Genomic DNA, 27,774 nt, shown 5'->3' with positions numbered 1-27,774 from the left:
GTCACCTCTCATGATTCTGTCATTCTCCATGTTGAGTTCATCTGCAACTCTCCAATAATCCATGAGATTAAGTTCTTCAAATTTTGTTTTCCTCAGAGATTCTTTACTTTGGACTATATGTTTTAAAAGTATCATAGAAGCATCTTGTCTCTCTGCTTCTTCCCATTCTGTCTTGGATATGGACAGTGTCTGTATGTTTAAAACAACTTCCGAATCAGTCTCATTTCCCTCATCCAACTCGGATATATTGGTGAGACGTGATAAGCAATCAGCAGCATGATTTCTTACCCCTGGCACATATCGTACTGTGCAATTGTACTCCTGTAAAAGTATGACCCATCTCTTTATGCAGTTGGAAACATTGTCTTGTCCTTTATTCATTACGACATGTATTAACGGTTTATGGTCAGTGCGAATTTCCACCTCCACTCTCCAAATGAAGTTCCTGAATTTTTCTGTCGCCCATTTGATGGCCAATATTTCCTTCTCTATAGCAGCATACAATTTCTCTGCACCTTTTAATAATCTTGACGCAAAAGCAATCAGAGTCTCTTTTCCATCAACCTCCTGGGTGACAAGAGCTCCAAGACCTAAATTACTAGCATCTGTAGTAATTATAGTTTTCTTGCCATTTCTAAAATTCTTTAATGATGGTGCCCTACTTAATTCCAATTTGATCATTTCAAATTCCTCTTCATATTCTACATTCCACTCAAAAGTTTTCTTCTTTAAAAGTTCACGGAGTGGAATAGTATGAAGAGCAAAGTCCCTTATGAACTTCGAGCAGTATTCCGCCATCCCAATAAAAGTGCGTACCTCTTCCTTCGACTTGGGTCTTGGCATATCTTTGATAGCATTGGCCAACTGTTTCTTCAGTCGTATAACTTCAGCAGATATAGTATGTCCAAGATATTCTATTTCTCTACGGTTGATATTACATTTTTCTCTACTGAGTGTCATTTCTGCCTCATATAATTTCCTGTAGACATGATGTAGCCTTTCATCATGCACTTTCTGATCAAAAGCATGCACTAAGATGTCGTCTTTAAAGCAGATGATGCCTTGATCTCCTTCGAAATGTTTGTGCATTATCCTTTGAAAAACAGAAGATACCAAAATCAACCCAAAAGGTAATCTCTTGTACTGGTACAATCCATCTGGCGTAATGAACGCTGTTAATTTCGTAGATTCTTTATGTAATTTCATTTGGTGGTATGCTGACTTCAGATCAAGAGTGGAAAAATATCTTGACGGACCAATGGTGGACACAATCTCTTGTATATTTGGGAGTGGATGCCTGTCAGGGACCGCGCAATTATTGAGTTCTCTCATGTCCACACATATTCTCAGCTTTCCAGATTTTCTTCTGAGAACAACTAACGGCGCAACTGACTCACTTGCATCTATTCTTTCAATAATTCCTTGGTCTTCAAGCATTTTAATCTCCTTCCTTACTTCTTCTCTCATGGAAAGAGAAATGTTGTGTAACCTTTGTGCTACAGGAGTATGATCCGGCTTCATCTTGATTTCATGGACAAATCCACAAAGACATCCAATCTCATTTCTGAAAACACCTTTTAATACTTCATCACTACTTGTGATCCTTTTGGTCTTTTGGGATTCCACCACACCATTTTCAATCAAAAACACAGATTCACTGGATGCAGCATCTAATTTAACTTTAAGTTTGCTCTGATGAGTCCAACTCAATAAAGGTGTTCTTCCTGCTTTGGTAATGTATATTTTGCCATTTGCTTTCCTCTCCTTGAACTTAAGCGTGCCCCAGAACCACCCAATGACATCTACGTCACCTCCTCCATAGGCTCTGGGTCTTATGTCTGGTTCATGTAAATATTCATGTTTCTCCGATAAGAAAGGTAGTGTAATACTACAGTATGTCTCTGACCTCATCACCCTTAAACGCAAGTGCAGGGTGGCTGAGAGGAAATGGCTAGCTTCTTGAGCATCCTCTATAAAACGGACCAGCCGCCTTCTCCAAAGGAAATAACGGCTCTCTGTCTGCACTAAGAAGAGAGCCCACATCCAAGCCCGAGCAGCTGCAGCATCTAACTCCTCCGCCTCCTCCTCCTCTTCCTCCTCCTTCTCTCGCCCCTTGTGGCCACCTCTCCTCACTTTCCTCTGTTCTCCCCTGACAAGGTTTCTAGACAAGTCTGATGTATGCAGGTCTCGTCACAACTTGTTCTTCCCTGTTATTCCAAAACCATCATGGACCACATTGACACCCTCACTCCTGCCCTGGCTGACTTCTGCACTCCTTTGCCACTGGAGCATTCCCTTCCTCCCTGGAGCACTCTCTTGTGCGCCCTCTTCTCAAGAAACCCTCAGCCGACCCCTCCTGCCCGGCTAACTATCGCCCAATCTCCATCACTCCTTTCCTGGGCAAACACCTGGAAAAGCTGGCCATCTCCCAGGTTTAATCTTCACACTGAATCTGTTTGGTTGTCTCCATGACCACCAGTCTGGCTTCAGAGCAGCCAGAAGCACGGAAACTGCTCTCCAGAATATCCATGAAGACCTGCTCTCTAACCTTGATTCTAATCTCCCCCTCTGTCCTCATCTTACTCGATCGCTTCTGCCTTTAACACGGTCAACCATGCCATCCTGCTCAATCGGCTCCGTGATAACCTGGGCATCACCGATCAGGGCCTGGCCTGGCTGACCTCGTTCCTCTCTGATTGACCCTCCCAGGTCCAACTTAGGTCCTTCCTTTCCTCTATCTCACTCTCTAACTGTCGTGTTACCCAGGGGTCTGACCTCTATCCCTGGCTGTTCAACCAATAGCTGGCACGCCCACTGCATTGCCGCTCATTGCTCCAACTTTCAGTGCTAGGCGGATGACACTAAGCTCGTTTTCAGGCTACACTCTGCCACCTCTACTCCTTCTCTCATCTCTGTCTGTCTGTCTGTCTGCTATCCACGAGTGGTGTGCTGCCAACGAGCTCTGCCTTAATACCAGTAAGATGGAGATTCTCCTCATCGGCACACCTGCACCCTCCTTTCCTGTCCCCCTCTGGCTGGCCTCCCTTGGCCCTCTTCCTGCTCCCACCTGTGAGGACAAGAACTACAGGTTTATCACCGACTCCACACTCTCCTTTTCTCCTCACATGTCGGACATCTCTCTTGGTCGTAGTGGTGGTTTTTTTTAGCTTCCTTGTGGATTTTTGGTATTCTGTAAAATACAGGAGTAATTGGGTGATTATTTGTCAAGAATGTTTCTGTTTTTTGGGAGATCCAATCTTGTTCTAGTGCCCTATTAAGCGATTCTTTGCTGATCTTTCCTACTTCCATGGTAGGTAGTATGAGCATTTCACAATGAACTATACAGATGAAAAGCCAGAATTTACTATTTAAATGCAGGTAGTTAGAATGTGAGCATGTTGGATTTAATAAACACATGGATGATGGATCAACTAAATTGATAACTGCAAGTAGTAAAAGATACTGCTTTTGTAGAATACACCGGAACAGGTTTGTAAGGAATATATGAGGAATTAATATATCACCACATGCCATGGGGGTTAAGACCTTTAAAACTAGATACACATGATTTGGATGAACATCTAAGATTGATTCTAAGTGAAGGAATTATAGTATTCTGGTTAACATCAACATGGTGGATTATCTAAATTCATAACTGTTTTCATCAAAAGATTCTGCATTGATATAGTAAACTAAAACAGTATGCATTATTTAAAGAAATAACTGCAATCATCAAAAGATTCTGCATTCTCTCTTGGCCCTCTTCCTGCTCCCACCTGCAAGGCTAAAAACCTCAGGGTCATCTTCAACTACACTCTCTCCTCCTCTCCTCACATCTCTGACGTCTCCAAGAAGTGTATGGTTCCTTCCCCCAGAAGCTCATTATCTCTAGAGCTCTGGTTCTCTCTAGGCTGGACTGCTGCAACATCCTCTTTCTAAATCTGCCTGTTTTTACTCCGCCCTCTGCAACTCATCCAGAACAGGATTGCAAGACTTGTCCTTGGCCGCAAGCCCAGGGATCGTATCTACCCAGCACTGAAATCTCTGAATTGGCTCCCAGTGGCTGCAAGGATTAAGTTCAAGACCCTCTGCATTGTTTACAAAGCCTTCTGGGGCATGGGTCCTCAAAGCCACCAACTCTCTTCATATATACCTTCCTACTCGAGCTCTTCGCTCCTCCACCTCAAACTCCCTCAGTGTCAGTCCCTTCTCCAAGAAATGAGTTGGGGATAGATCTCTCTCCTCAGCCAGGGCCTCCCTCTGGTACAGCCTCCCTGACTCTCTGAAACTTGAGGAGAACCATCTCCAGACCTGTAAGCACCTCAAGACCTTCCTCTTTGCTTCCTCCTTCTCTCTTTCTCTCCCCTGCTCATTTCCTGTCGGATACTGCACTGGTCACCTGGCTAACCTCTGATTTCAGGCACAGGTTCCTGCCTGCCCAGTTGCACATCCGCACTGCCTCCAGGCAACCCTTGCACTTGGGTCTGTATCTGTAACCTTACAGTCCCCCTACCTGCACTTTTGGACACCTGCTGTCTGCACTTACCCTTGCGCCTGCCACCTGTTAGCCACACTTCTTGTGATTGTATTGATCCCATGTACAGCACTGTATTGATCCCCTTTCCCCCGACACTTTTCGCCTCCCCCTCCCCTGCACTTGAATGATCTCAATGTCACTTGATCTCGTAAGATCGTGGTCTCTGTCCTCCCTCTGCTCCCCTTTCCTTGCCTCATCACGCCTTGAAACACTTGTGTATAGGCGCGTTACAAATGCCATAGCATATCATATCACTGCATTATAAGATGCTGTGTGCACGGTTAATAGGTTACCAAAAAGGTAAAAGGTAAAAAGACAAAAGGGAAACATAGTTTCGCAGTGCTGATAATATAAAGGATAGATCAGTTTCCCCATAACAAAATGAGCAAAAGGCCAGGGGAGGCTTCACTTCCCTGTAAAAAGTCAGGGCAAGTAAAAAAACTAAAGCACAAGATTTGGTGGTCCATAGAACTATGGAGGGAAAGTTGCTGGAAGAGAAATCTTTCCTAACAGAATGCTCTCGATCCTGAGATAAGCCGGCACCACCGCCCACTGTTTGTTGAAGACATTGGGTGCCGAGGAGGGACCCAACAGTATAATTCTGAAACGGTAGCAGGCAATTTCAACCACCAACATCAGGTATTTCCTGTGCTTTGACACAACAGTCCTGCAGCTCTGGTTCTACACAGGTACTCCACATTTGGATGATAACCAATATTTAAGAGTTCAAGTCATTTGAATAAACCATTACATTTCTGCAATTGAGTAACACATTCAAAATCTTTATTTGAAACACTGCCTCTGAATAAATAACATAGCAGGTGGATTTGTAAAGCACAAGTTCACCCCTAAGGGGCATCTTGGCGCTAATAACAAATGTTTATTGTTATCCAACTTAATGGCACTCATTTTATCGACCTTGGACGGATGAAGGGCCGAGTGGACCTGCCAGGATTCGAACCTGTGACCATGAGGTCCAACACAGGCCCCTGTAGTCGATGCATTAGTCCACTGAGCCACACATCCAGCTATATGTTTTAGCTAATCACTTAACGCAGATATTTTACCTGTATTCTCTACATAGTAGAGGATAAATAAGGCGCTTATATGAATCTTCAACAGAACTCCGTAGCATATTCATGAATTCTGGTTTTGCATACTGCCTCGGTCTCCACCTGTGGAATAATAAGAAGTAATCGATTATGCAAAGCACTTATGTATTAAAGCGAGGACTACCAACGAGCAATATTCATTGCATAAACCAAGATAAGCCATGTACTATGGTACATCATATGCGCTTATCAACAATGACCATTGACTTAGCATTGTAAACCGAAGCATTCCCCGAAGGATTAGCAACATTCTGAAAGATTACATCAAAAGTGGTCAAAATTAGAACTAAACGTCATTGGCAGGCTTACCCTACTAAACTCTCCTTGTGCTGATGACAGTGCTTATTCGTGATAATCTGGAACCTATGTATCATGCCATTTTGAGTTTTTAATGTACAAGGAAAATAATATACTGTAATCGATGCTGTGATTGATGTACTTAGTATAAGTGTGCTGACTGAAGACTAACAGCTGCATTTGCCTTTTAAATCTTGGTTATTTAAAGTTTGTTTTCGTGTTTGTAGTTATTCTGCGATTTCAACCAATAACTAATTAGAAGTTGTGGTTAAACTAATCTTGTTAAACTAATCGTCTCATTTTGCCACGCCTCAATGGACATGTAGGAATTCAATAGTGGGTTCTAAAAAGAGGAGGAATGGCTCTAGCACCAGTGCATATTGATTATTTTTACAATGTTTATTTGTCCAAATGGCATCATGCAGCAATTTGTGTGTTTCTATTACAGCTTGAAAAGAAAGTGGCCATCACTCCGTCTTGGAGGCAGATGCCCAAAACCAGAAGCTGAAACGGTTAATCCATCTCAGTGGCCAATTAGATGCACTTTTCTGAGACTGAAAACTGAATATGTATTAGCACGCTGCCTCCTGGCTACTTACCAAGAGAGGCGCTCCTGAGTGATAAGATCACATTACCTGATGAAAGAGACTATATTCAGAGCCATTATCATGCATTTATAAAAAGCCTTTAATCATAGAATAGCATACACCTCATGCCAGTTTGTATGCATTTTACAATCAAAATAAACATGTAGGAGTGAGGAGAGTTTAGTAAATATTTGTATTGGGGAAAGTTCCATTTGAAAACTATGACATTTGTGTTAAAAATGTATATGTTAGAATGAAAACTTGAATCGGACAATTCCTTAAAAAAAACATAGCAGATATATATTTTTCTACTAAGAATAGTTTACATGCACCGGAGAGTTATTCATCTTTCAAAACTGTTACTTGAGACTAAGGTCCGGATATTCCTGGTGGTTGAACAGTACAGTACTCCACAGACAAGCATAGGTGCTCTGATACCATTAGAGTGCCAGTTTGGCAGAGTTTAAAACGCAAATGAACATACCTTTTGGCACAGTATAAGAGATGTCTAACATAACATATCAGATTTCATCCAACTCCATTCCGTTCATTAAAAGGGTACCCAGAGCCATCCAGGTAACTGGTCCAAAGAGAGGGTGTGTAAGAGCAGCCCTCCTTCTCAGGGACCCGCACTAGGGCCCAGGCACAGTCCACACGGTGCACTAACGCCTCATCTGTTTGATGACGTTTTATTATTTCCCCCCTGTGCTTTGCAGCACGCTGAAGGGTCTCAAAGCACTAGGAAGCAAATGGAAGGCAGAATGATAGCGCTGTATGCAACCCAAAACAAATAAGAATATAAGATGTAAGAAATCAAAGCCACCCGTTTGTCAAGGAATCGGACATAACTCACTTGCCAACAATGGCCCAAACATTTCTTACTGTAACCAGGAGAGGTACCACCGATTAATGTAGAAGAAATCACACCTATTAATAAAAGGAAAGGGAAATTCCCAAGGGTGGAATTAAGCAATGGTGTGAAGGGTGGAGGAGATATCTTGCCTTTGAGCCCTGATCTAAAATAAAAGAGCATTCCATTCATATCTTAAAAGCAGTCAACCCTCACCCCCCCACCCAGAGCCTCAGCAGACTTAGAATCTAGAAGCAGTGAGTGCAGAGCAGAGTTTGGGGATGTGTGTGGTGGGGGGAGGGGGATATCTTAGTTGGGACACACTACCTGTGTGGTGCTTTCTTTCTGGGTTACACTATTATTTGTTTGTTAAGCTATTTTCTTTTGCTATGTGGCAGCAGTCTTGTCTATGCTCTTGTTAGGACAGTTTTTCTGAAGTAGGGCTTAGTAAAACCATTCAAGGCAGTACAAGACTCCACTCTTAGTAGAAGGCTGTACCACCTGAGTTCAGGGTAGCGTAGATAGAGCAGCCAGGCTCATCTTAGGATGGAGAGAGGGCTGTAGAATCAGTACAATGAAATTGTAATACACATGGTCCAAAGAAACACTGATAGACTATGTATTGTAAAAAATAAATAGTTTGTTTAAATACAAGTAGGCTCAGATAAATCTTGGGGACGGGGGAATAAATACCATCACAGATTATATAAACACATTATTTAAAGTACACAGACCAAAGCATAGACCTTATTTAGAAAACTAACAGTAGTCTAGGTAAGTGAAACCTGTTCATACACATTCAGTATAGGTCACACCTATTCTTGAGTAAAAACCATTAATTACTTTACAATAATACAAGGGTAGTAGACCCTTGTCAGTTATACTGTGATGCTCAGCAAGAAATCACTTAGTAATTCAACTGGACAATATACTTTCCTGAATAGTGGAACACTTATTCTAGGAACAGTAAAAACCTATGATTCCGATTCAGGATAACACAGTAATTCTAGGGGAGTTGGACCTTGGGGTGTAATATTCAATTACAGTTGCTTTTCAGTTCACAGATTAAGGGAAGCAATATATATAACTTATGTTTGGATAACACAGTTATACTCAAAGTAAGTAAAACCTAGGTACTTTTGTCAAGAGCTACCTAAAGGGTAAGTATGACCAAGGCAGACTTATTCTGGACAGGCTAACAGCAAGTCAGGGGAAGAACGACCCAATTGGGGGACACATAGACTTATCCTAACAAGAATATTAAAGTGAAGCCAACATTTCTTTTGGAAAGAGGGGAACCCAATTCACAGGTAAGTTAACCCTTACCTACTTTGTTAGAATGGTGAAACAGTTTCTAAGGAAAGTAAGACTTTGAGAATACTTATTTAAGAAGGCACATGGCTTATTAAAGGTAATTAAATCTTATATATACTACTTTTCAGAATGGCAGAACATATCTAAGGTAAGTAATAACCTTTTGTACCTATTAACTCAGAGTTTAAAATTACCAACATATTCATTCACAAGTAAGTAAACCTTTCAACACTTGGTTTTCTTTTCAAGGAAGACCCCCTTAAAGTATCCAGCCATTCCCAATTCTAGTACATGAGTTCTTGCAGAGGCGGAAGAGGGACCCTATTGGTCTAGGACCCAGCTGTAGGCAGGGTGAGATAGGGCTCAGCTGCAGGTAAAGTTCAGAGTTCCAGAGGAAGACTGTTCAAACAAATAAGTATTTTACTTTAGAGTTAGTTTAGGGTCCAGGGACTCCAGAGTAGACACCCTTGGAGGATTCCAGCAGTGGGCCTGGGTGAACTGGCGAGAGGAATCCCAATCACAGAAAACAACCCAAAACTATAGAGTAATCACAAGAGACTTAAGGTAAGTAAAATACGCAAGCCAGCACAGTACCTCAGCATAGAAGAAGATTTTGCAGAAGGAGAACTTCAGGATCTGTAGCCAAAACCCCAGGCACTGCATTCCTTGTCAGGAGGACAGAAGATAGGACCCTGGTTGGGTTTTTCAGCCGGTATCGACACAGAAGGCTTCAGTCAAGGATTTCTTTGTGGCTGGACACGGCTCTGTGGATTTGACGCCTTTTCAGTAGCACAGAAGAAGACAGAATATTGCAGGTCAGATTCTCATAATTTGCAAGGTCCAGCACTCTGATGAGGGGACTTTTCAGACTCGATACACGTCTGTCGGTCCAGCCGGATACCCAGAAAGTTTCAGCAAGATTCAGAAGAGTGGCTCGAGATCCCAGAGTATTGGGGTATTGCAGACCCGCAAGGTCACAACATGGCATGGGATGACTCAAAATGCAGGTCTTCTTGAGTCTATTGGGTCTCACCAGGCTCTGGATCAGGGTCGTTGTTTTCAGAGACCCCAGGTTAATTGGAAGGAAGGGCTACACAGCAGGCTCTGGTTACACAGCAGGCTGTCTGGTCACTGGAAATTGTCTTCGCTGCATTTCCTTCATCATCCTCTTCGGTTTTGGTTCCAGTGGTCAACTACCTCTTCAGCTTCCAGGATCAAACTTTTATGCAGGAACCAGCCAATCAAACAGCCTTGCAACATTCAAACTTAGGGGGTTGGCAATCCTTTTAGGACAGCCAGCCTCCCAGTTTGAACTCATACTCAGGCTGGAAGAAAAGACAAAGGACAGCAGAGTTTTGGACTCCTTCCTGCCTTCACAGACAGTCTGGAGCCTGGGCGGGGGAGTCCATAGGACACCAGCCGAAGATAAAAATCGCAAAAAGGAATTTCCCACCATGCAGGTCAGGGGAAGGAACAGGAAATTACAAGGAACAATGAAATGGTGAAAAAAGAAGACAGCAGCCATTTTGGTAAAATGAGCACCCCATGGGTGCCTGTGCAAACATTCCACGGTAAATGTGCACCGAATTAATAAGAAGGTTCACTGCAACCAGCCATTAAAGGTAAGTTTGTCCTAGTAACATAAGTGTTACATTTAAAATGAGAAAGGGGATACTCAGTATCTCCCCAGCACTCCCCATAAGGTGCTGGTTTCACCTAATAAAATGTAAAAGGGATCGAAAGATCCTTTCTACCCTTGGGAAATGTAGTTCTCACAAGGTTAGCCAGAGAAAGTTAAAAGGAGAGCCCGTAGTGCAACCCAGCAACAATAGGCACTTATTGTCAAAGAGGATAACTTTTAAAAGACACTATGGAGAGACTTAAAATGACACCCATAAAAAGAGTAAAAGATTCTGTGAGTGTGGAAAAAGTTTCCCACTCAGAGGTATAAGGAAAAATAATCAACCAGTAAAAGCAAAAGGTTCTGGGGTTGACACAGGTCAGGAAGATGTATCTTACCCAACAGCCCTGCCCTGCTTTAACTCTTGCTCGCTTATGTCGGGTAATGTTTGTCTGTTAGATTCTATGTGGCTTATTCCCTAACCTAAAACGTATGTTAACTGGAATCTCGCTGAGTTTTCTCTTGTTTTTCGATGGCTTGTTTATATTTTCACCATTTCATTTTTTTTTAGGGTAGAAAGCAAAAATGCAACTTTCCGTTGTGTCAAATGTTTAAGCTGCTTGTAGCCGTCACATGGTGGTAGGTAGGACTTCCCAAAAAAGTACAGGAGAGGCACTCAGTTCACAAAAAGCGTGCCATAAGTGTAAGTGATTTCAATCAGGCACACACCCAGGTTTCGCCCAGCATGTGGTGCGCAACTGAAAACCTTATTTATTTTTATCTATAAGTTTAATATTCTGAATGATATACTACTCATATCACAACCTTCACAAAATACCCCCCAGGTTACACTGAACCAGGAATCAGGCTAGTTGTAAAGGTAATTATTTATTTATTTGTTTAGAATTTAAAATCACAATATATTTTTAATAGGTAACAACAATCACCAGTGGGGTGACAGGAACAATGAATAATATCTTTAATGCACTGGGAATCAGGTAATTAACACAAAAAGAATGCAGCACAAAAAATAATACTTTTGGGTTGGTTTGGAACAGATGGCACTATGGTTAGATATTCCCCTTGTAACACCCCTCAACCCACCAATAGGCAATTTAAAAACATGTGAGGCGAGAGCAGGTACTAAGGAATAACACAGCACCAACAGAATATCACACCCACCTTACCTCCTTAAACACAAGAGAAGACGGTTTTGACTTTTCAACTGTCAGAATGGCTTTGAAACTGGCTGAACAAAAACACTAAATGTGGTCAAAATGCGTAAATGATTATACATTTCTACAGGAGCCGCTTTGAACAGATGCAAGCAAGCAAAAGCAATGATTTAATCAACAGAAAACAATTTGAATCTGAAAGGCCAAGTAGGAAATACTTTAAAGGCAAGTCACACATGTAAAACGTTTCCATTGTGAGTTGTGTATGTAGCTAAGGATGTTAGGTATAAGTGGGAGTTGAAATTTTGTTTCTATCTCAAGAATTGAAGGAGTTATAGAGGTTTCAGTGAGCGGTGTTTTTCAAAAATAAAGACACGAATTTGGATAAGGACTTCAGTTTAAAATCAGAAAATATGGCTTATGCTTTTACTCAAGACTACAGCGTTCAGACTAGGCAACCAAGTTGGGACAAAGTAAGCTCTGAGACTGATTCATGACTTCAGTAACAGATCCCCATCACCTACCCCGGCGGAACCAGTCCAAACACTCGAAGTGGAATTTTTGGATCAGAGTTACACAAATAAAAATGACAATGAAAATGGCGCTTAGCAAATAGACAGAATAAGATAGCACTCAAGATTTTGACATTGTTACTGGTTAGGAAAGTAAGGATAGTTCAGAGAGTAGACTGGAACAAGATAATGCAAGGTATATAATAGTTCTCTAGCGTCCTGTTAATACTCACAATCCACTATACACATTTAAGATTTTAGGCCCGTCAAGATTCTGGTCAATGGATCGAGTCTATCAAGGAAGGACAACACATCAGTCTCAGGACAGGATCAGCTAGGCCGGTCACCAGAACTGCAAAGGATCTGCACTTCTCGTTTCTGGGTATTTCAAATCAGCGGGATGGCAAGTTCATCAGGCAAGGATTTATGGCAGCAAGCCAAATAGTTTCAGGATGCTAGTTCCAGGATGCTTTCCCACACCACAGCACTACACTGGGTTGTGAGGATAAGTTGAGGATTGAGGCTTTGCTGAAAATGGTTCAGCTATTGCTTGGCCTTGTCCTTGGCATCTGGATTTGGAAGGATGTTAAAAGCTGGATGTTGAATGTTGGATAAGAGTGCTTCGCTTGAATCAGAAGAGAGAGTCCCTATGTGTTGTCAACTATCTCCATTTATCCTTTCAAATGACATCACAAAAATGGATGGATGGGCCGGCTTAACTAAGCTGGCCCCTGTGAACTGGATTGGATCAGAGCCTCATCTCTGCCTTGCATCTGAGTGATTGGCTCAAGGACAGATGAGTCAAATCTATGGTTGGGTTTTTACAATCCTTAGAAACCTCCCCTAGCCACTGGTATCAAAATGTAATTATGTCCTAAATACATATTTCTACATTTGTAACCTCTACAAACATCACATCCAAGGATTACATATATTATGGAGTATCTGTTCCTCAAAAACACACAGCTGTGAGATCTTGTTTCGCCTTTTTGCAGCATTTTGTCCATTTCACCATGAACACATTTTTCAAACTTTCTCCAAAGTGCCACAAAATATGTGCATTTACCATAGGAATGTGTGTGCAAAGTTTAACAATTCTAGCATCAATACAGTTCCCATAAAACCACATATATTGCCATTCCTGTTCAGAATATGCTACACATTTCAAACTCGTTTTGAAATATAGGGCCAAAAATTAGACTAACAACTCTGCCCTTTTTATATTTTTCACCATTTCTGATAGTAAGTTATGAGTCTCTAAAAATGTTCACTACATATTCTTTAACAGCAAATGGTCCGCCTTTTGTCTCTCTCAGGAGCTCAAGGAGTAGCCCCCTCCCTTGGGATTTTCTTCAGCAAGCCAAGTTTACGACCTCTTCACACGTCCATTTCCTGGCCTGGAGAATCTGCCATTGTTCAGTCCCTGGCTGCAAACAGAAGTCTGTCCTACCCCACAATTATCATATGTCAGTGAGTATCCGCTGAGAGGAATGCCCTCCCCTTGGGTGGAAACCTGTTTTTCAACCTCTGGCATGAGATGTGATATCCCAATGCTTCTACCAAACCTGAGACTCTTCCTATAGCCTGAGATGTTATATCTCAATGCTTCTAATACCAAACCTGAGATCCTTCCTATAACATGAGATGTGATATCCAACTCCTTCCCATTCCAAACCTGAGACCCTTCCTATAGCATGAGATGTGATATCCCAATGCTTCTAGTTTATTATTAAATTTTTTTTGGACTTGAAATCCAGCAGAAAACAAACTTGTTGCATCAGATGGCATAGGTACATTACATTCTTAGATTTAAACCTGTGGGATCAAACACACCTGAAATCGGTGTTCCTTTCAGCAATCAGTCATTTTATATTTGCTAATCCGACAGCCTTTTAGTTTTAGACCACTTTGAAGTTTAATCAGGAGAGCCTAATTGACAGGGGCTGTCATTCACAGGTAGCCCAGTGTTGCTGCACACAGATTTTTGACAGGAACTGTCATTCACAGTTTTGCTGAGAAGGTGTATTGTACTTAACATTTCAGGACTTTGTACATTCACAGTGCTTCCTTAGGTTAAATGAATTTTAGCGCAAGCAAGATTTTGAGTGTTGGACAGTGTTTTGTAGTTTCAGCAGCAAAGTAAATGTCATTTACAGGCGAAATTTGGAGTTTCACTTGCAAAGTGCTGCTTCTCCTTCTGTACTCCATGTTTACTTGTCATGGAGCCCACTGGCACTTTTTCTGCAGCGTGTACTCTGTTCCACCACACATGCACCATGGGTGGCAGGTTGTGCAGCCATCTTTTTGTGTGTTGAAAATGCGGTTTTGCAGGTTTTGGCGTGCACAATGGTTTTGATGCCGTATTGCTGTTTCTTGCACCATAGTATAGCAGAGTGGGTCAATACATCCCACATAATGCTCAACGAAGACCTGGAAATACAATATGTTAACCAGCTACTACACCCCAAAAAGCTTCTACACCACCCGAATGACAACATTCACATGCTGCCCTCTATTAGCAGAGCAAGCTAACTGCAGCCCAGGTTCAGAGGATATACAAAGGCTGGATTATGCAGATTAACGCCCATACAATCCCAGCCTAATGGGATTGTTTCTTGGAAACACCTGTGGGATGTTTTACCCATGCATCCGAGCCCTACCTCAAAAACTGTACAGTACTGGCATTGAAAACATCTTGATGGCCAGAGCTTCCCAGAAAATGCCCAGGGAAATGCATGAAGAATAGGCTGCCACCCATTTTTGCCGATGTTATGGGCACAGAAGGGCACTGCCTAAAACCCCATTGGACTACCCACACAGTAGCCTGAACCCATTGGGAATGGCAATGCTGATTGCCAAGAGCAACCTAGAATTGTGGGGAATTCATTTTCTTAAATCCCAAAAATGGGTGCATTACCAGTACTCACCACTATCAGAAAGCCGGCGTTTTAAAACAACACCAGACTTTTTTTTGTGTAAAACTGAATAAATGAACCCAAAGCAGGCCAAAGAAAGACTTACTGAGAGGTGGATCCAATGTAAAGTTATATTCTGAAGTGACTTGAAGGTTTATAACAAGACTGGCTGAGCTGTGGATTTCAGCAGTTTAAGTAAATTTGGACTGAAAGACACTAAAAATCTAAATGTTTAAAAGAAATGAGTGACCTACTTTTGAGTGTCACATAGGTTTCAATTGTTTAAATGTCATAGTTTTAAACTTAGAATCAGCATTCTAGCTGCATATGTAAAAATGGTTAGTTTTATTTGAATGCAGAAAACTGGGTAACTAAAAGTGACATTAGCTGGGGCCTGGCTTAAGGAACTGAATTCTGCCCACCAGCTACCCCCGACAGGAGTTGAGACTTGCACAACAGCTGTGTTCCCAGGCCTAGCTGCCTTTTGCTGTTCCCACCAAAAGGGATATGACTTCTCTGATTGAATTACCTGGGCTCTGCAGGAAATTGAACAGAGCCCTGTCCTGACTCAGGCAAATGTTTTATTGGTGGGAGTCGTAAATGTGGCTTCCTCCTGGAAGGAAAGGGGAGGAGCACTGCCTGTGAGAGCAAGCTGGCTTGGCAGAACTGGAAAAACCAGAAATTCAACCTTGTGCTGGGGGGAACCACACCCCTTTGGGGCCAGAACATAACTCTAAAAAGATGGATCATTCATAGAGCGGACCTGTGAAAATTTTATAAGTGATATCATTATTCTTGTGATTTTTCTGTGCACATTTGAAGACGTGGTAGAACCCGGTGGTATGTTCAGGGGGTTTTAGCGGAAAAGAGGATATTACTCTAAATGTATGTATGCTAAAAACCTGACACTCCACCACCTAATGCCCACACACCATGGGCACATCTGTGTAAATGCGGGGACAAATCCAATATTGGTAACCCGCCTAAAAGTGAAATATTTTGCCATTTTCTAACCCAAGCTCCTAGGAAGAGCAGATTTGGGACAGAGACTACCTCATGTGATAGGTAATATGTACATGCAATGACAAACCACTATGTATTTGAGAAGTCTGTATTTGAATCAAATATAGATTTGTGGGCAAACTGACCAGGGGAGGATCCTCTGACCCATAAAACCTACAGCATCACTCTGACTCACAGTTCCATCCCCAATCATGGGAGAGGGGAGAATTGGGCCAATGGGCAGTTGAGAGAGGGGCTGGCTAGTGATGCTGCACACACACCCACTTTCAAAACACATAAAAGCAGACAGTCAGGACAGATAGGGACATTCAATTTCATTTGCTGCAACGCACTCTGCCGGACCACTCAACATCCAGAAGATACTAGATTGAACACTTAGACTTTAAAACTCCAAAGAACTTGATTCAGAACTCAAAGCAAGGGCCTAAACCCACAAACTGAGAACTCTTCTCAGTGGGCCTCAGCATCCAGCAAACCTAACAGCGATAGCAGCATCCCCGAGCCGTGCAGGTCAGCGCTGGGTCCAGAGAAAGCTGTGCAGAAAGATCCAGAAGCAGTGCTGTACCCAGAGAAAGCAGAGCAGTATCCAGAACCAGAGGCAGAGCAGAGCTGACCCAGACCGCTGTTCGCAGAACCAGAGAGCTGACCCAGACCACTGTTCGCAGAACCAGAGAGCTAACCCAGACCGCTGTGCGCAGAAGAAAGTGAAGAAAACCTGACCAGATCCGTGGCGAGGCCCATTCTATTTCTAAATATATTGTGAGTACCTAGCAGAACTGTGCAGAACCAATCTCTTAGTTAAAATAATATAATTCAATCTATTTTAATCTAACCAGAACTGTCTCCTAACTGTCACCTGTCATTTGCAAAGCTGTCACCTGTCATTTCTAGTTGCTAGCTGTAACTTGTCACTTTGAACTTTTAAAATTTCAAATCTGAAAAACGACCTTTACCATATCGCTCATATCTCCGTGACCGTTTGTCTTAGAGACTTGCAGTAACTTTCCTCTGAAAGCTGGGAATCTTGGCTTTTCAACGAACCTGGAAACGCATTCCTATTCCCTATACTTTTGCCGCAATCGCGAAAAACGCACTCGCGAATTTTACCGCGATTTGCAAATTTCTCCACGTGTGAAAACAGCAGCTTCCTTGCTTTCCTTGCTAAAAATTCGTTTATCTCTTAAGAACCATCCCTGAATCATTGCTAGAGTGAGCCTGGACTAATATTAACTTGATACCACTCACCCTGAACCTCTAGAGGGAATTAAAAGCATCTTAGCATATTTTTCACTTCATTGCCAACACATATAAAAGCATTTTGGGCCTGTGTTTCAAACTTCTGTAGTCTAAGCTTGCTGGGGTGAACTGAATTACATTTGATTGCATTTCTGAGAACTGTGTGCTTTCCTTCCATTTCCTTGCATTGCATAAAGGAGGGAGGGGATTGCCAGAGAAAAGTGATTACATTGTTTTGTTGAAATCATATTGAGCATTTTCTGTATTGCATTTTCATTCAACATTGCATCCATCTGAACTTCTCTACCACCTTATTCTTCTGTTCCTATTCACAAGTGTGCTAGTGCCAGACTATCCATTATTGATTACTGCTCAGATTAAGTGTGATATTCAATTATTAATTTATTATAAAGTGTCATATATATATTGTTTAAATTCTCAAATAAACCTTTTAAACTTGCAAAACAGAACTACTTCTTGGCTCAGTGGGGTCAGGGGGATTCCAAGAGAGGGGTGTTATATAGGGGTAGTCATCCAGAACGCATGAACTGGACATAAAGATATATCCATAAGGGTTTTCATTCAGTATTCTAGACTAGGCGTTGACTTAGCTGTAGTGTTGAATTGAATCCTCTTACACACCAAACAGCGCTCTTCGACTTGAATTAAGAGTGCCCAAATTTGAAACACAGGGAAGGTAAAATTTTAGTTCCTGTTTCATGAATGTTTTTAATGGGAGAATCCGAGAACCCCAACTTCCAGAAAACACACACACAGTGAATTTGCAATGTCCCGTTATTGTAATGGGTATAGGTGGTATACTGAAGGGTGCAAATTGCTTCGGAAGTGGGGGGGTTGTTTATGTGAGTAGGTCGACACAATCTAGCTATACTGCCCAGACAAAGAGCTCGTTATGCCGATCGGGAGGAGGATTGGAAAGTGGTCTCTACACGGGACTTGCTAAGACTGTTCTCCACACGGAGAGGTGATAAAGTGGTGGGTGGAGAAGTATGTAAACTTTCAACACCAGAATGCCGTTGAATTCTTTTGAGGATTCGTTTAAATGTGCTGCCTTTAAATGCTTGCATTAAATGGGGGTTGGGAGAATAGACTAACCTCTGTTTCTGCGAATTGGCTGTTCAGGAGCATGTATGTATTTTTCTATTGATTTGCAAGTGCTTTACAGACTTACAGAAGAAACTGTTAAAACCCTATTTTATTATGAATAATGTTCGGTATTGCGAGGTGGCACTGCAATATATTATGAATTGTAATGATACTGATTTTATTTATATGCGTGAATATGTCAGGCTCAATTTGATACATATCAAGATTGCTCCTCTTTTAGCTCACTCATAATCCGTTTGTGATGGGGGGATGAGTAATGAACTGGTTGATGCTTCTTGTTTGGGTAGGATTTATTTTAGTTACATATGGTGTTTTATTAGGTGCACCTACATTAGTTTTATTTTCAATGTATTGTTAAAGGAGAAATCTGATTTAATACATTTGAACTCTTTGCTTCTTGCACACCACTATAACCATCCCCATAAAGGTCCTAGCATGAAGTCCGGTCCGGGACTTTTCTCCCAAGAAAGTTGCAAACCCGCACTCATTTAAAAGTGATCATACTTTCTTCTAGATTTCCTGTCTATAGAACTTGGCATTTTGTGGCCTATGGGAGTAAGTAGAAGGTCTTCCCACTGTGGATGGCTTCAAAATTTGGCCACTGCTTAGTTAAAAACAGTGTTCGAGTCCTTAAACATTACGCATAAAAGGACAGGCTTAGGCAACTGTGGTGGTGGATAATGTCTTGGTGTACTATGACATTTTTGCTAGTTTTTCAGAGTTGCGAACATGGCAAATTCGCAAATACACCCCCGCCCCAATGTTATTAAAAGGATGTCCAGGTGTACAAGCTGCCTAGATCGTTTGTCTTCCTGTGAGTCAATTTTTGGGCACATTCCCATCTATTTCATGACTACTCTCTCCACTTTGGCTGGCTGACTAGCTGAGGGGGCCCTTACATGCTGATCCTTAGGCACACTGTTGTTCACATTTGTTGGCTTGTGATCTGAAAGCTACCCTCGCTGATCTGCAGTCCTGGGAAGAGCCATTACTGTGGCATAAAGTGCTGTACAAAGGACTTGTTCACCGTTTACCTTTGTAGCTGTACGTAAGTCACTGCATAGTCCTGGCACTACATAGAGTCTTCAAAAAACATGTTCAGACTAATTGTAACCTGCTTTTCAATTGTCTGTTTTTAAATATAAATTCAATATATGTGTCAAAAAGAACATCAATACTTTTAGGAATGTACTGTGCCTAATTACAAGTACATGCTAGTTTCAATAGTTACTTGTGAATAAGGTTTGCTTTCTTAAAATTCACCTATCACCACATTGTTGAAATAGAAACTTGTGTGGGTTCTTTTATAACTTTGTGTGATAAGTGTATTGTTTGCAGCCGGGATGTTGCACATTTAAACTGGCTCCCTCTCTTTGTGTAATTTTCTTTACATAAGGCAGCCATCCCAGGCCTGTGTTCCCTGCATACTATTCTTTCCCATAATGAAATTCGACCTAGAAATTCTCTTGTTTTTTCACTATGATAATAAATTGTTCAGTGTCCTGTGTATAGGAGCTTTATAAATGCCATATCATATCAGTGTGTCTTTGTTTCCTACTCATGTCACTGTGCACCATCTGATGAAGGAGTTTATGTGACTTTGAAAGTTTATGCATTTTTCTAACTGCATATTATTACCAGTTTGTATAATAAAATGCATCAAAACTGGCACTGTGTGCGATGGACTAACAGTATGCTACTTATATTTGCACTTAGAAAAGAAGTAGAATTGCAACACCTAGTGTTAGGGGTTTTACTAAAGTCCACGTATTGTAGGAAGAGAGAAGACTCACTCTTGGGTGTACAGGGATCCAATTCTTAGATGTGACATCAAAAACCCAAAGGGTTTGGTAGCTATGGCTGAGCAGCCATACTTAATCTAGGAGGAAGAAGAGCTGTAGTAGAGTACAAAAGACCTCTGAGCATACTTGCAGTCACGGAAGCACTAGCACAATCTAATTATTTAAACATATGCTTATTTATTATATATACTAGGCAACTAGCCACTCAGTAAAACTTGCCACTGTAACTATAAAGTTACAGGGCAAGTGAGGAAGGGATACAATGTATCCCCTCAGACCGCCACATAAGTTGGGGCGGGCCGATCTTACAAAAGCAAAGCATAGGTAGGATAAAAGTATCCCCCTATCCTGGTTACATTTAAGTTAGCCCAGGAAAATAAAGTAAAACCAAAGAGGGAAGCTTAAATAGCTCCCAGCAACACTGCACAAAAGATGTTGCAGTAGTAAAATGCAAATGCCACTGAAACAGATGGAGGAAAGTAGATTCAACAACAGTCCAGCAAAAAGTTCTGGAGAGACTCACTACGTGGGGAGAATCACACACAAGATGGAAATTATACACCTAGCAAGGGAGGATTTCTTAGAGGCCACAGTCCATGTTAATTTTAGATGATTTGGGGAGATTACAGCATATTATAACATATGGGCCTCTGCATCGCAAAGAAAACAAAATTGAAACTAATGTACCCGAGGAGATATGGATCTCCCACTTTTTCAGGCTCTATGCTAATCATGTTAACATTTGTAACAATTAAGATTTCAGACATTTATTTTATGTGATAGTCTAAACAGCGACTTTGGATTGGATGCATTGATGCCGTGTTGAATGGGCACACAGCACCTCTATCCAAAGGTAAGACTCTCAATGCATACCACTACCCATGACTTTACACCCGCCTCCACGTCCGAAGTAGCCCACAGCCCCTGGGTGTGGATTTCCCAGAACACAATAAAGAATTACTGTTCTACTGTTCCACTTACGTATGTTTGTTCTTACTATCTCACGCAAATGCATTTGACTTATTAGGTATCCTCCTAACATGTCGTCTACTACCTATTGTGAACCCATAGTGTGCATAGGACACACTGTGCCGCTCCTCTATGTACAACCCTATCTCCTCCATCCGAAGTAGGCCCCAACCCCGTGGGTGCGGCTTCCCCGGGACCACAAGTAAGACGGACTATGCAACCCTCCCACCTATGTATGCTATTGTAAACATACACACGCACTTTGCCTTATTATGCATCCTTTCTTTGATGTCGTTACACAAGCTTAGAAGCTTGCTACTTTATTGTACCTGGCATTGTGTAAGCATCTTGCATTTGTATAGGGTCCTTATCCTGCAATGCCTAAATATGCTTCCACCTAATAGGACTTCTACGAGTCCTCTACTAGTTACCTTGAACTTGAAGAATGCCCACGACCCTATACACCCCTGCTCCCCCTAGTTTACCTCTCACACTTTTACCACACATTCTACAGAGAAACTAGCAAGCTTGCGACTCCTAAAGACCCATCCTCCTATGCCGTTATTGAGTTGTTTCATTATTGTTAGGGAGAATTCTCAGAAATGTGCTAATTCCCTTCTACCTTAAGTGACCCCCAGCTCTTTTTGCTGGACTTTAGGACTTTCAATTTTCATCCTGGAGAGAGTGGGACCTTTTTCCCACTCTTTCATGCATTTTTGTTTATTTGAACTCTGTATTTCTTTTGGTTTTGGAGTTTGACAAAATCCATAGGCATCATCTTTTTACATTGTGACGCACAGCATCTTCAGTGCAGTGGCACAGAGAAGTCTCTCAGATTTCCCAAAGGTTTAAATACCTTCTTCTGGTAGAATTACTGTTTCCAAGAGCAGTGAAGTTAAATTGACTTTACTTACATTTTGTAACTTTCTAGACCCAACACACACTATCTTACAATAGGGTGCTGGAGAGGTTACTTAGTACACCCTTTGTCTAGTTGCTCATGTAACATTTTTATGTTACCCTTTCAACAATTAATGGCTGGTGGCAGTGGTTTAATTTTTACTACCATTGTGTGTTTCTACCGCGGGCTGAAATTGCAGCTGCAGTAAAACACCCATGGGTGCCCATTTTGTCAAAATAGCCCAACTTCTTTTTTAGCCATTTATTGTTGGAAATGTCCTTCTTGAAATTTACTCTGCGCGCCAAACCAGGTTTGGTCCCTTTGTTAGTTTGGTCTTTGGCGAGATTCACTGGTGAAGCCCACCTCTGGCCCCAGCGTGTCTGGCAGCGAGGGAGGTGCCCGAAACTCCCTGTGCTTGATCCCCTTGGTTACAGGAATGCACATAAAGGTGATTGGTAGGCTGCCCTTGGAGGACAGCCACCCTGCTGTGTGACTGACAGCTAAGCTGTCAATGAATGGGAGAAACCTGCATAAAAGGCGAGGTCTTTTGCTTGAAAGGCAGAGTCGACCACTGGACGGAGGAATCAGATGAAGAACTTGGAAGAGACGCCTGCTGCAACTCCTTGAGCATTAGTTTGCCTGGTGAAGCCCTGCTGCAGTGCTGAAGCTCCGAATTGGACTCGAATAGGGAAGCCCTGCAAAGGACGACTTCTCCCCTTGGGTTGGTGGGACCAATAGACCCCAAGACAAACTCATCTGGAAATCTTCTCGGAGCTGGCTGTACTTCCATTGCTGCTGCAGGAACCGATTGCCAGGGAGAGGAACACTAGAATTGAGTGTGTCGTCTTTAAGTTGGACCCGAGCTCCAGGAAGATCCTCCGGATTGCCATGAAGCAGGACTAACCAAGCCTGAGCCGCCTCAACAGAGTGCTGGAGCCCAGATGCGAGGAAAGTCCATAAGGTATCAGAGAACCACAGTGGTGTTATTTGCGAGAAGCTGAAACCGCAAAGTGCAGCTGAACTGATGTTTGACCATTGCTGCCGCTGATCGTCAATTCGTAGTGCAGGAGTCCCCAGATGTCCTCCCTCTTGTCCCCACGACTGAGGCCAAGGAACAACAGGATCTGCAGACATACAACTGCAACAGAAGCCAACTGGAACCAATTTCTTCAGACCTAAGGTACTGTAAAACTAAGGGGTACTTAACTTTTGTTGTGTAGCCTTGCTACCTCTCAGTTGAGACTTATCTTGGTTGCTTTTGCAGAGTTGCTTGCAGAGTTGCCCCTCACAAGCCTCCCACCTTGTGGCCCCAACAGTGATTCAATTTCCTACAAAGACTTCTAAAACATTGTGCAAGACTTTTTACTTACCTTCAAGAAGTGCTTCAGCTCCCCTAGACTTTTCTCAATTGACATTGGCTAATTTACTTTGCATTGGATGTGGGGGGGGTGGGGTGTTCAAAAGTACTTACCTGCTTAAGAATATTTGGTAACTTTTGTCTTATTTCCTATTTTCCTTCTGACACGAAACTCAGTACTGCTCTAAATGTGCCAGTGATATATCAATGTCCACAGTGTCTTAGTTATTTAAGTCACCTCAGGGTGTAGGAAGTACCTGTGTGCCATCCCAAATGGGTATCTACTGATGTATTGAAACTGAGAGTGTGTATTTTTAAAGTATATTTTGTGTTACATATATTGCTCCCTTCTAAAGATGGCTTATTAAAACTGACTTTTAAATAAATAAATAATTGTTTAATCAAGAACACTTTAGTATAAGTTCACTTGGATAACTGTCACTGTGAAACTCTCTGTTACAACCCTACAACTCACATTGACCCCTCTTGAGATAAGCCTGGCTGCTCAGTCACGCACTTAGTTTCCTAAATCAGGAAATACCCATTTGGGATGGCAAACCGAGACTTCCTACACCCTCAGGTGACTTAAATAGCTAAGACACTGTGGACATTAATATATCACTGGTACATTTAGAGCAATACCGAGATGAGTGTTAAAGTAAAGAGATTTCAGAATAAAACAAGAGATTACACAAAAGCTTTGGAAAATCTTCGGCGTCTGCGTCCTGTGTCGATGACGCCGATACGCCGCCCTCGAGGACATCCTCTGACGGCCGACGTCACTGGATAAGTAGGACGAACGACGCCCGTGGCCTCAGTTGTAGTTTTTTCCCAGAACGTGTGGCACCAGTCTTCTGCCAGTCTGACACACAAAGCCTTGCGGAAACGTAAACTGCAATCGCATAAGAAATTCTGTAGCGGGGAAGGCAGGGAGGGAGCGATATGGAATACGTCGTCGGACCATCCCATCGAAAGAATGTTACCAGGTAAGAGAGTAACTTGTTCTTCGAGGGGATTGGGTCCTCTGACGTATTCCATATCTATGACAGACTCCCAAAGCAGTACCAATGCAAGGAGGTGGGAAAAGAATTTAGAAAACAGAAATTTAGAAGGCCCAATCAAATTGCAGAGTAAAGGACCGCCTTGCCAAAGGCCAGATCCGGCCCACGGATGGAATCGAGGGAGTAGTGACGTACAAAAGTATGTACCGAAGCACAGGTGGCTGCATCACAGATATTACAAATAGGAACACCCCTCTGTAGGACAGTAGAGGCAGCTATACCCCTGACTGAATGTGCCTGCAAGCCGACCGGTGGGTCCTTACACGCCAAACGGTAACACTCAGAAATAGTCAGAATAATCCAGCGAGACAAAGTCTGTTTCGTCACAGCCTGTCCCAAACGCTTTCGAGCATAACCAATGAAGAGTTGATTGTCCACTCTGACCAGGGACATGCATGAAATATAAAAGCTTAACGCTCTCCTAGGATTAAGCCTATGGAGCCTCTCCTCTTCCTTACCAGTATGTGGAGGAGGATAAAACGCTGGAAGAACAACCTTCTGGCCTAAATGAAATTCCAACACCACCTTCGGAAGAAAGGAAGGACAAACTCTAAGGACAACCCTGTCCTTATGAAACACAGTGAAGGGTGGCTTAACTGAAAGTGCCTGTAACTCACTCACTCTGCGAGCGGAAGTGACCGCAACCAAAAATACAGTTTTAAGAGTTAACAGTCTCAAAGGGCATGAATGCAAAGGCTCAAACGGAGCACCCATCAGAAACTTGAGAACAAGGTTCAAATCCCAACCGGGCACCGGGAAAGGTGACGGAGGGAACACATTAGTGAGCCCTTTCAGAAACTGAGAAATTAAAGGAATTTTAAAATAGGAACACTCTTCAGACAAGCGCTTAAATATGGACAGCGCCGCCAGGTAATCTTTAACAGTACCCACTTGCAAGCCCCTGTGGGCCAAAGAAAGCAAAAAAGACAGAACCATGGAAATGTCACATGCAAAAGGATCCACATTCTTAACCCTGCACCAGTCGCAGAATTTATGCCAACGGCAAAGGTACAGGGACTTTGTTGCTGGCCGTCTGCCCGAGAGCAACACCTCCATCACGTCTTCAGTTCGGTCCCAATCCTTATACCTCAACCTTTCAGAAACCAAGCGTGAAGGTTGAGGGGTCTGACCTCTGGATGGAGAACCTGACCCCCCTCCCGTGAGAGCAGATCGTCTCGGTAGGGAAGACGACGTGGAGGGCAGATGGACAAGTCGAGAAGGTACGGTTACCACGTCCTCCGGGCCCACGCCGGAGCAATGAGGATCATCCGGGAACCGAAAAATCCGTAACCACCGCAGTACTTGCGGGATGACGGGGACTGGAGGAAACGCGTACAGCAGTGGGAATGACCACTCCACCACAAACGTGTCTCCTAAGGCTCCTTTTGGATGAAATTCCCATGAGCAGAACCTCTCGCACTTCCAGTTGACACTGGAGGTGAACAGAACCACTTGAGGGGTCCCCCAAAGGGCGAAGATCTCCAGGAGAATCTCCTGAGCCAACTCCCACTCGTTAGAGATCACGCTCTGCCTGGTCAGAACATCCGCCATCTCGATTTTGTCTCGGGCCAGATGAACTGCCGAGATCGAAACTTCCTGCTGGATTGCCCAGAACCAGAGCTGCATCGCCTCCCTGCATAGAGGAAGTGACCATGCCTCCCCCCCCTTTTTGTTGCGGTAGTGCATGGCCACCGTGTTGTCAGTCAGGATCAGGACATTCCTCCCTCGTACAGTCGGCAGAAAAGCCTTCAGGGCTAGCCTGACGGCCCTCTGCTCCAACAGACTGATATGGAGTCTGGACTCCGACGGAGACCAACGACCGCTGACTGTCAACTCGTTGGCATGAGCTCCCCATCCCGTGCGCGATGCGTCCGTCACGATCGTCACCTCCGGCCAGGGTAGCCAAAATGGAGCCCCCTTCAGCAGATTGTCTTCGACGGCCCACCACAGAAAGTCCTGGGCAACCGAGGACGGCACCCGAACAGGGTCCGACAACCTGCCGGAGGACTGAGACCACTGGAGCTTGAGTGCCCATTGCAAAGATCTCATCCGCAACCTGGCCTCTGGCACCAGAAGAATGCAGGATGCCATGAGGCCGAGCAATCTCAAGAACTGGAACGCTGGGAGACTCTGGGCAAGCTGAAACTTGTGCACCATCTGCTGAATATGATGAGCCCTCACCTGGGAAGGAAAACACTGCCCCAAGGACGTGTCGAGCACTACTCCGATGTACTGGAGCCTCCGAGTTGGCTTCAAATGGGACTTCTTTAAATTGAGGGAGAAGCCCAGCCTGTGAAGGGAGTGGCAGATGATCCAGGTCTTGCTCAGGAGAGCGCGCCCTGATCAACCAATCGTCCAGGTAGGGGTAGACGTGAATCCCCCCTTTCCTGAGGTGTGCTGCCACTACTACCATGAGCTTGGTGAAGACCCTCGGGCGGAGGTCAATCCAAACGGCAGGACCCGAAACTGAAAGTGCGAGTCACCAACCGCGAACCTCAGGTACTTCTGGTGCTTTGGATGTATCGGCACATGAAAATAAACGTCCTTGAGGTCGAGAGACACCAACCAGTCCTGAAGTTGAAGGGCCTGGAGGACTTGAGAGAGAGTAACCATCTTGAACTTGTCCTTCCTGAGGAGTTTGTTCAAACCGTGATGGGTCTCAACCCCCCGTCTTTCTTGGAAATCAAAAAAATAAGGGGAATACCATCCCTTGTTCCTCTCCGCTACAGGCACCAGTTCTATGGCGCCTTTCTCCAGGAGGGATTGAATTTCTTGCGCAAGGAGCGGATCCGGAATGTTCAAAGAGAGATTCCCCGGTGGATTGTCTCGAGGCCTCTGCCGGAAAGGAAGACAGTAGCCGTGGGTTATGATCTCCAGAACCCACACATCTGAGGTAATGGTACGCCACTCTACAAGATGCTGCGCCAGCTTTCCCCAACCGGCGAACCATGGGACATGGCATCATGACTGAGCTGAAGCGGCGTTGCCTGAGGGCAAAGAGGCAACACTCCGAGCGGCCTTGGCACCTCGAGTACCTTATTTACCACCTCTGGCACTCCTACGGTGGCCCCTTTGACTGGCAGCTCCTCTCGCCTTAACAAAGGATGAGTAATAACGAAAGGAACCTCCCCTCCGTTGCTGTCCCCTAGGACGAAAAGGCGGAGGTTGGCGAACTGCAGCTCCCAACGACTTTGCTGCAGTTTTTGAGGTCTGCAACCTCTCAAGGCTCTCGTCAGCCTTGCTGCTAAAAAGATGTTCCCTGTCAAAGGGCATGTTGAGGAGCCGGGCCTGCACATCAGAAGCAAACCCCGACTTCCGCAACCACGCAAACCTGCATATTGCGGTGCTCGCCGCCATGGACCGGCTGACGCAATCTG

At 43.5% G+C, this 27,774-nt stretch overlaps 1 protein-coding gene across 1 annotated transcript in view; it reads right to left on the bottom strand.

The window, feature by feature from the left end:
- The window catches only part of SRBD1 (S1 RNA binding domain 1), a 1,352,005-nt gene that overhangs the window by 777,656 nt on the left and 546,575 nt on the right, over positions 1-27,774 (bottom strand). Inside the window, exon 12 of the mRNA XM_069608446.1 lies at positions 5,605-5,712. Within this exon, the coding sequence (XP_069464547.1) occupies positions 5,605-5,712 (108 nt within the window). The remainder of the gene's footprint in view (positions 1-5,604; positions 5,713-27,774) is intronic.

This window comes from Ambystoma mexicanum, chromosome 4q (assembly GCF_040938575.1).
Source record: "Ambystoma mexicanum isolate Mex_15411 chromosome 4q, UKY_AmexF1_1, whole genome shotgun sequence".
NCBI classification, from domain to species: Eukaryota; Metazoa; Chordata; class Amphibia; order Caudata; family Ambystomatidae; genus Ambystoma; species Ambystoma mexicanum.
This window is presented reverse-complemented; position numbering and strand designations above follow the sequence as displayed.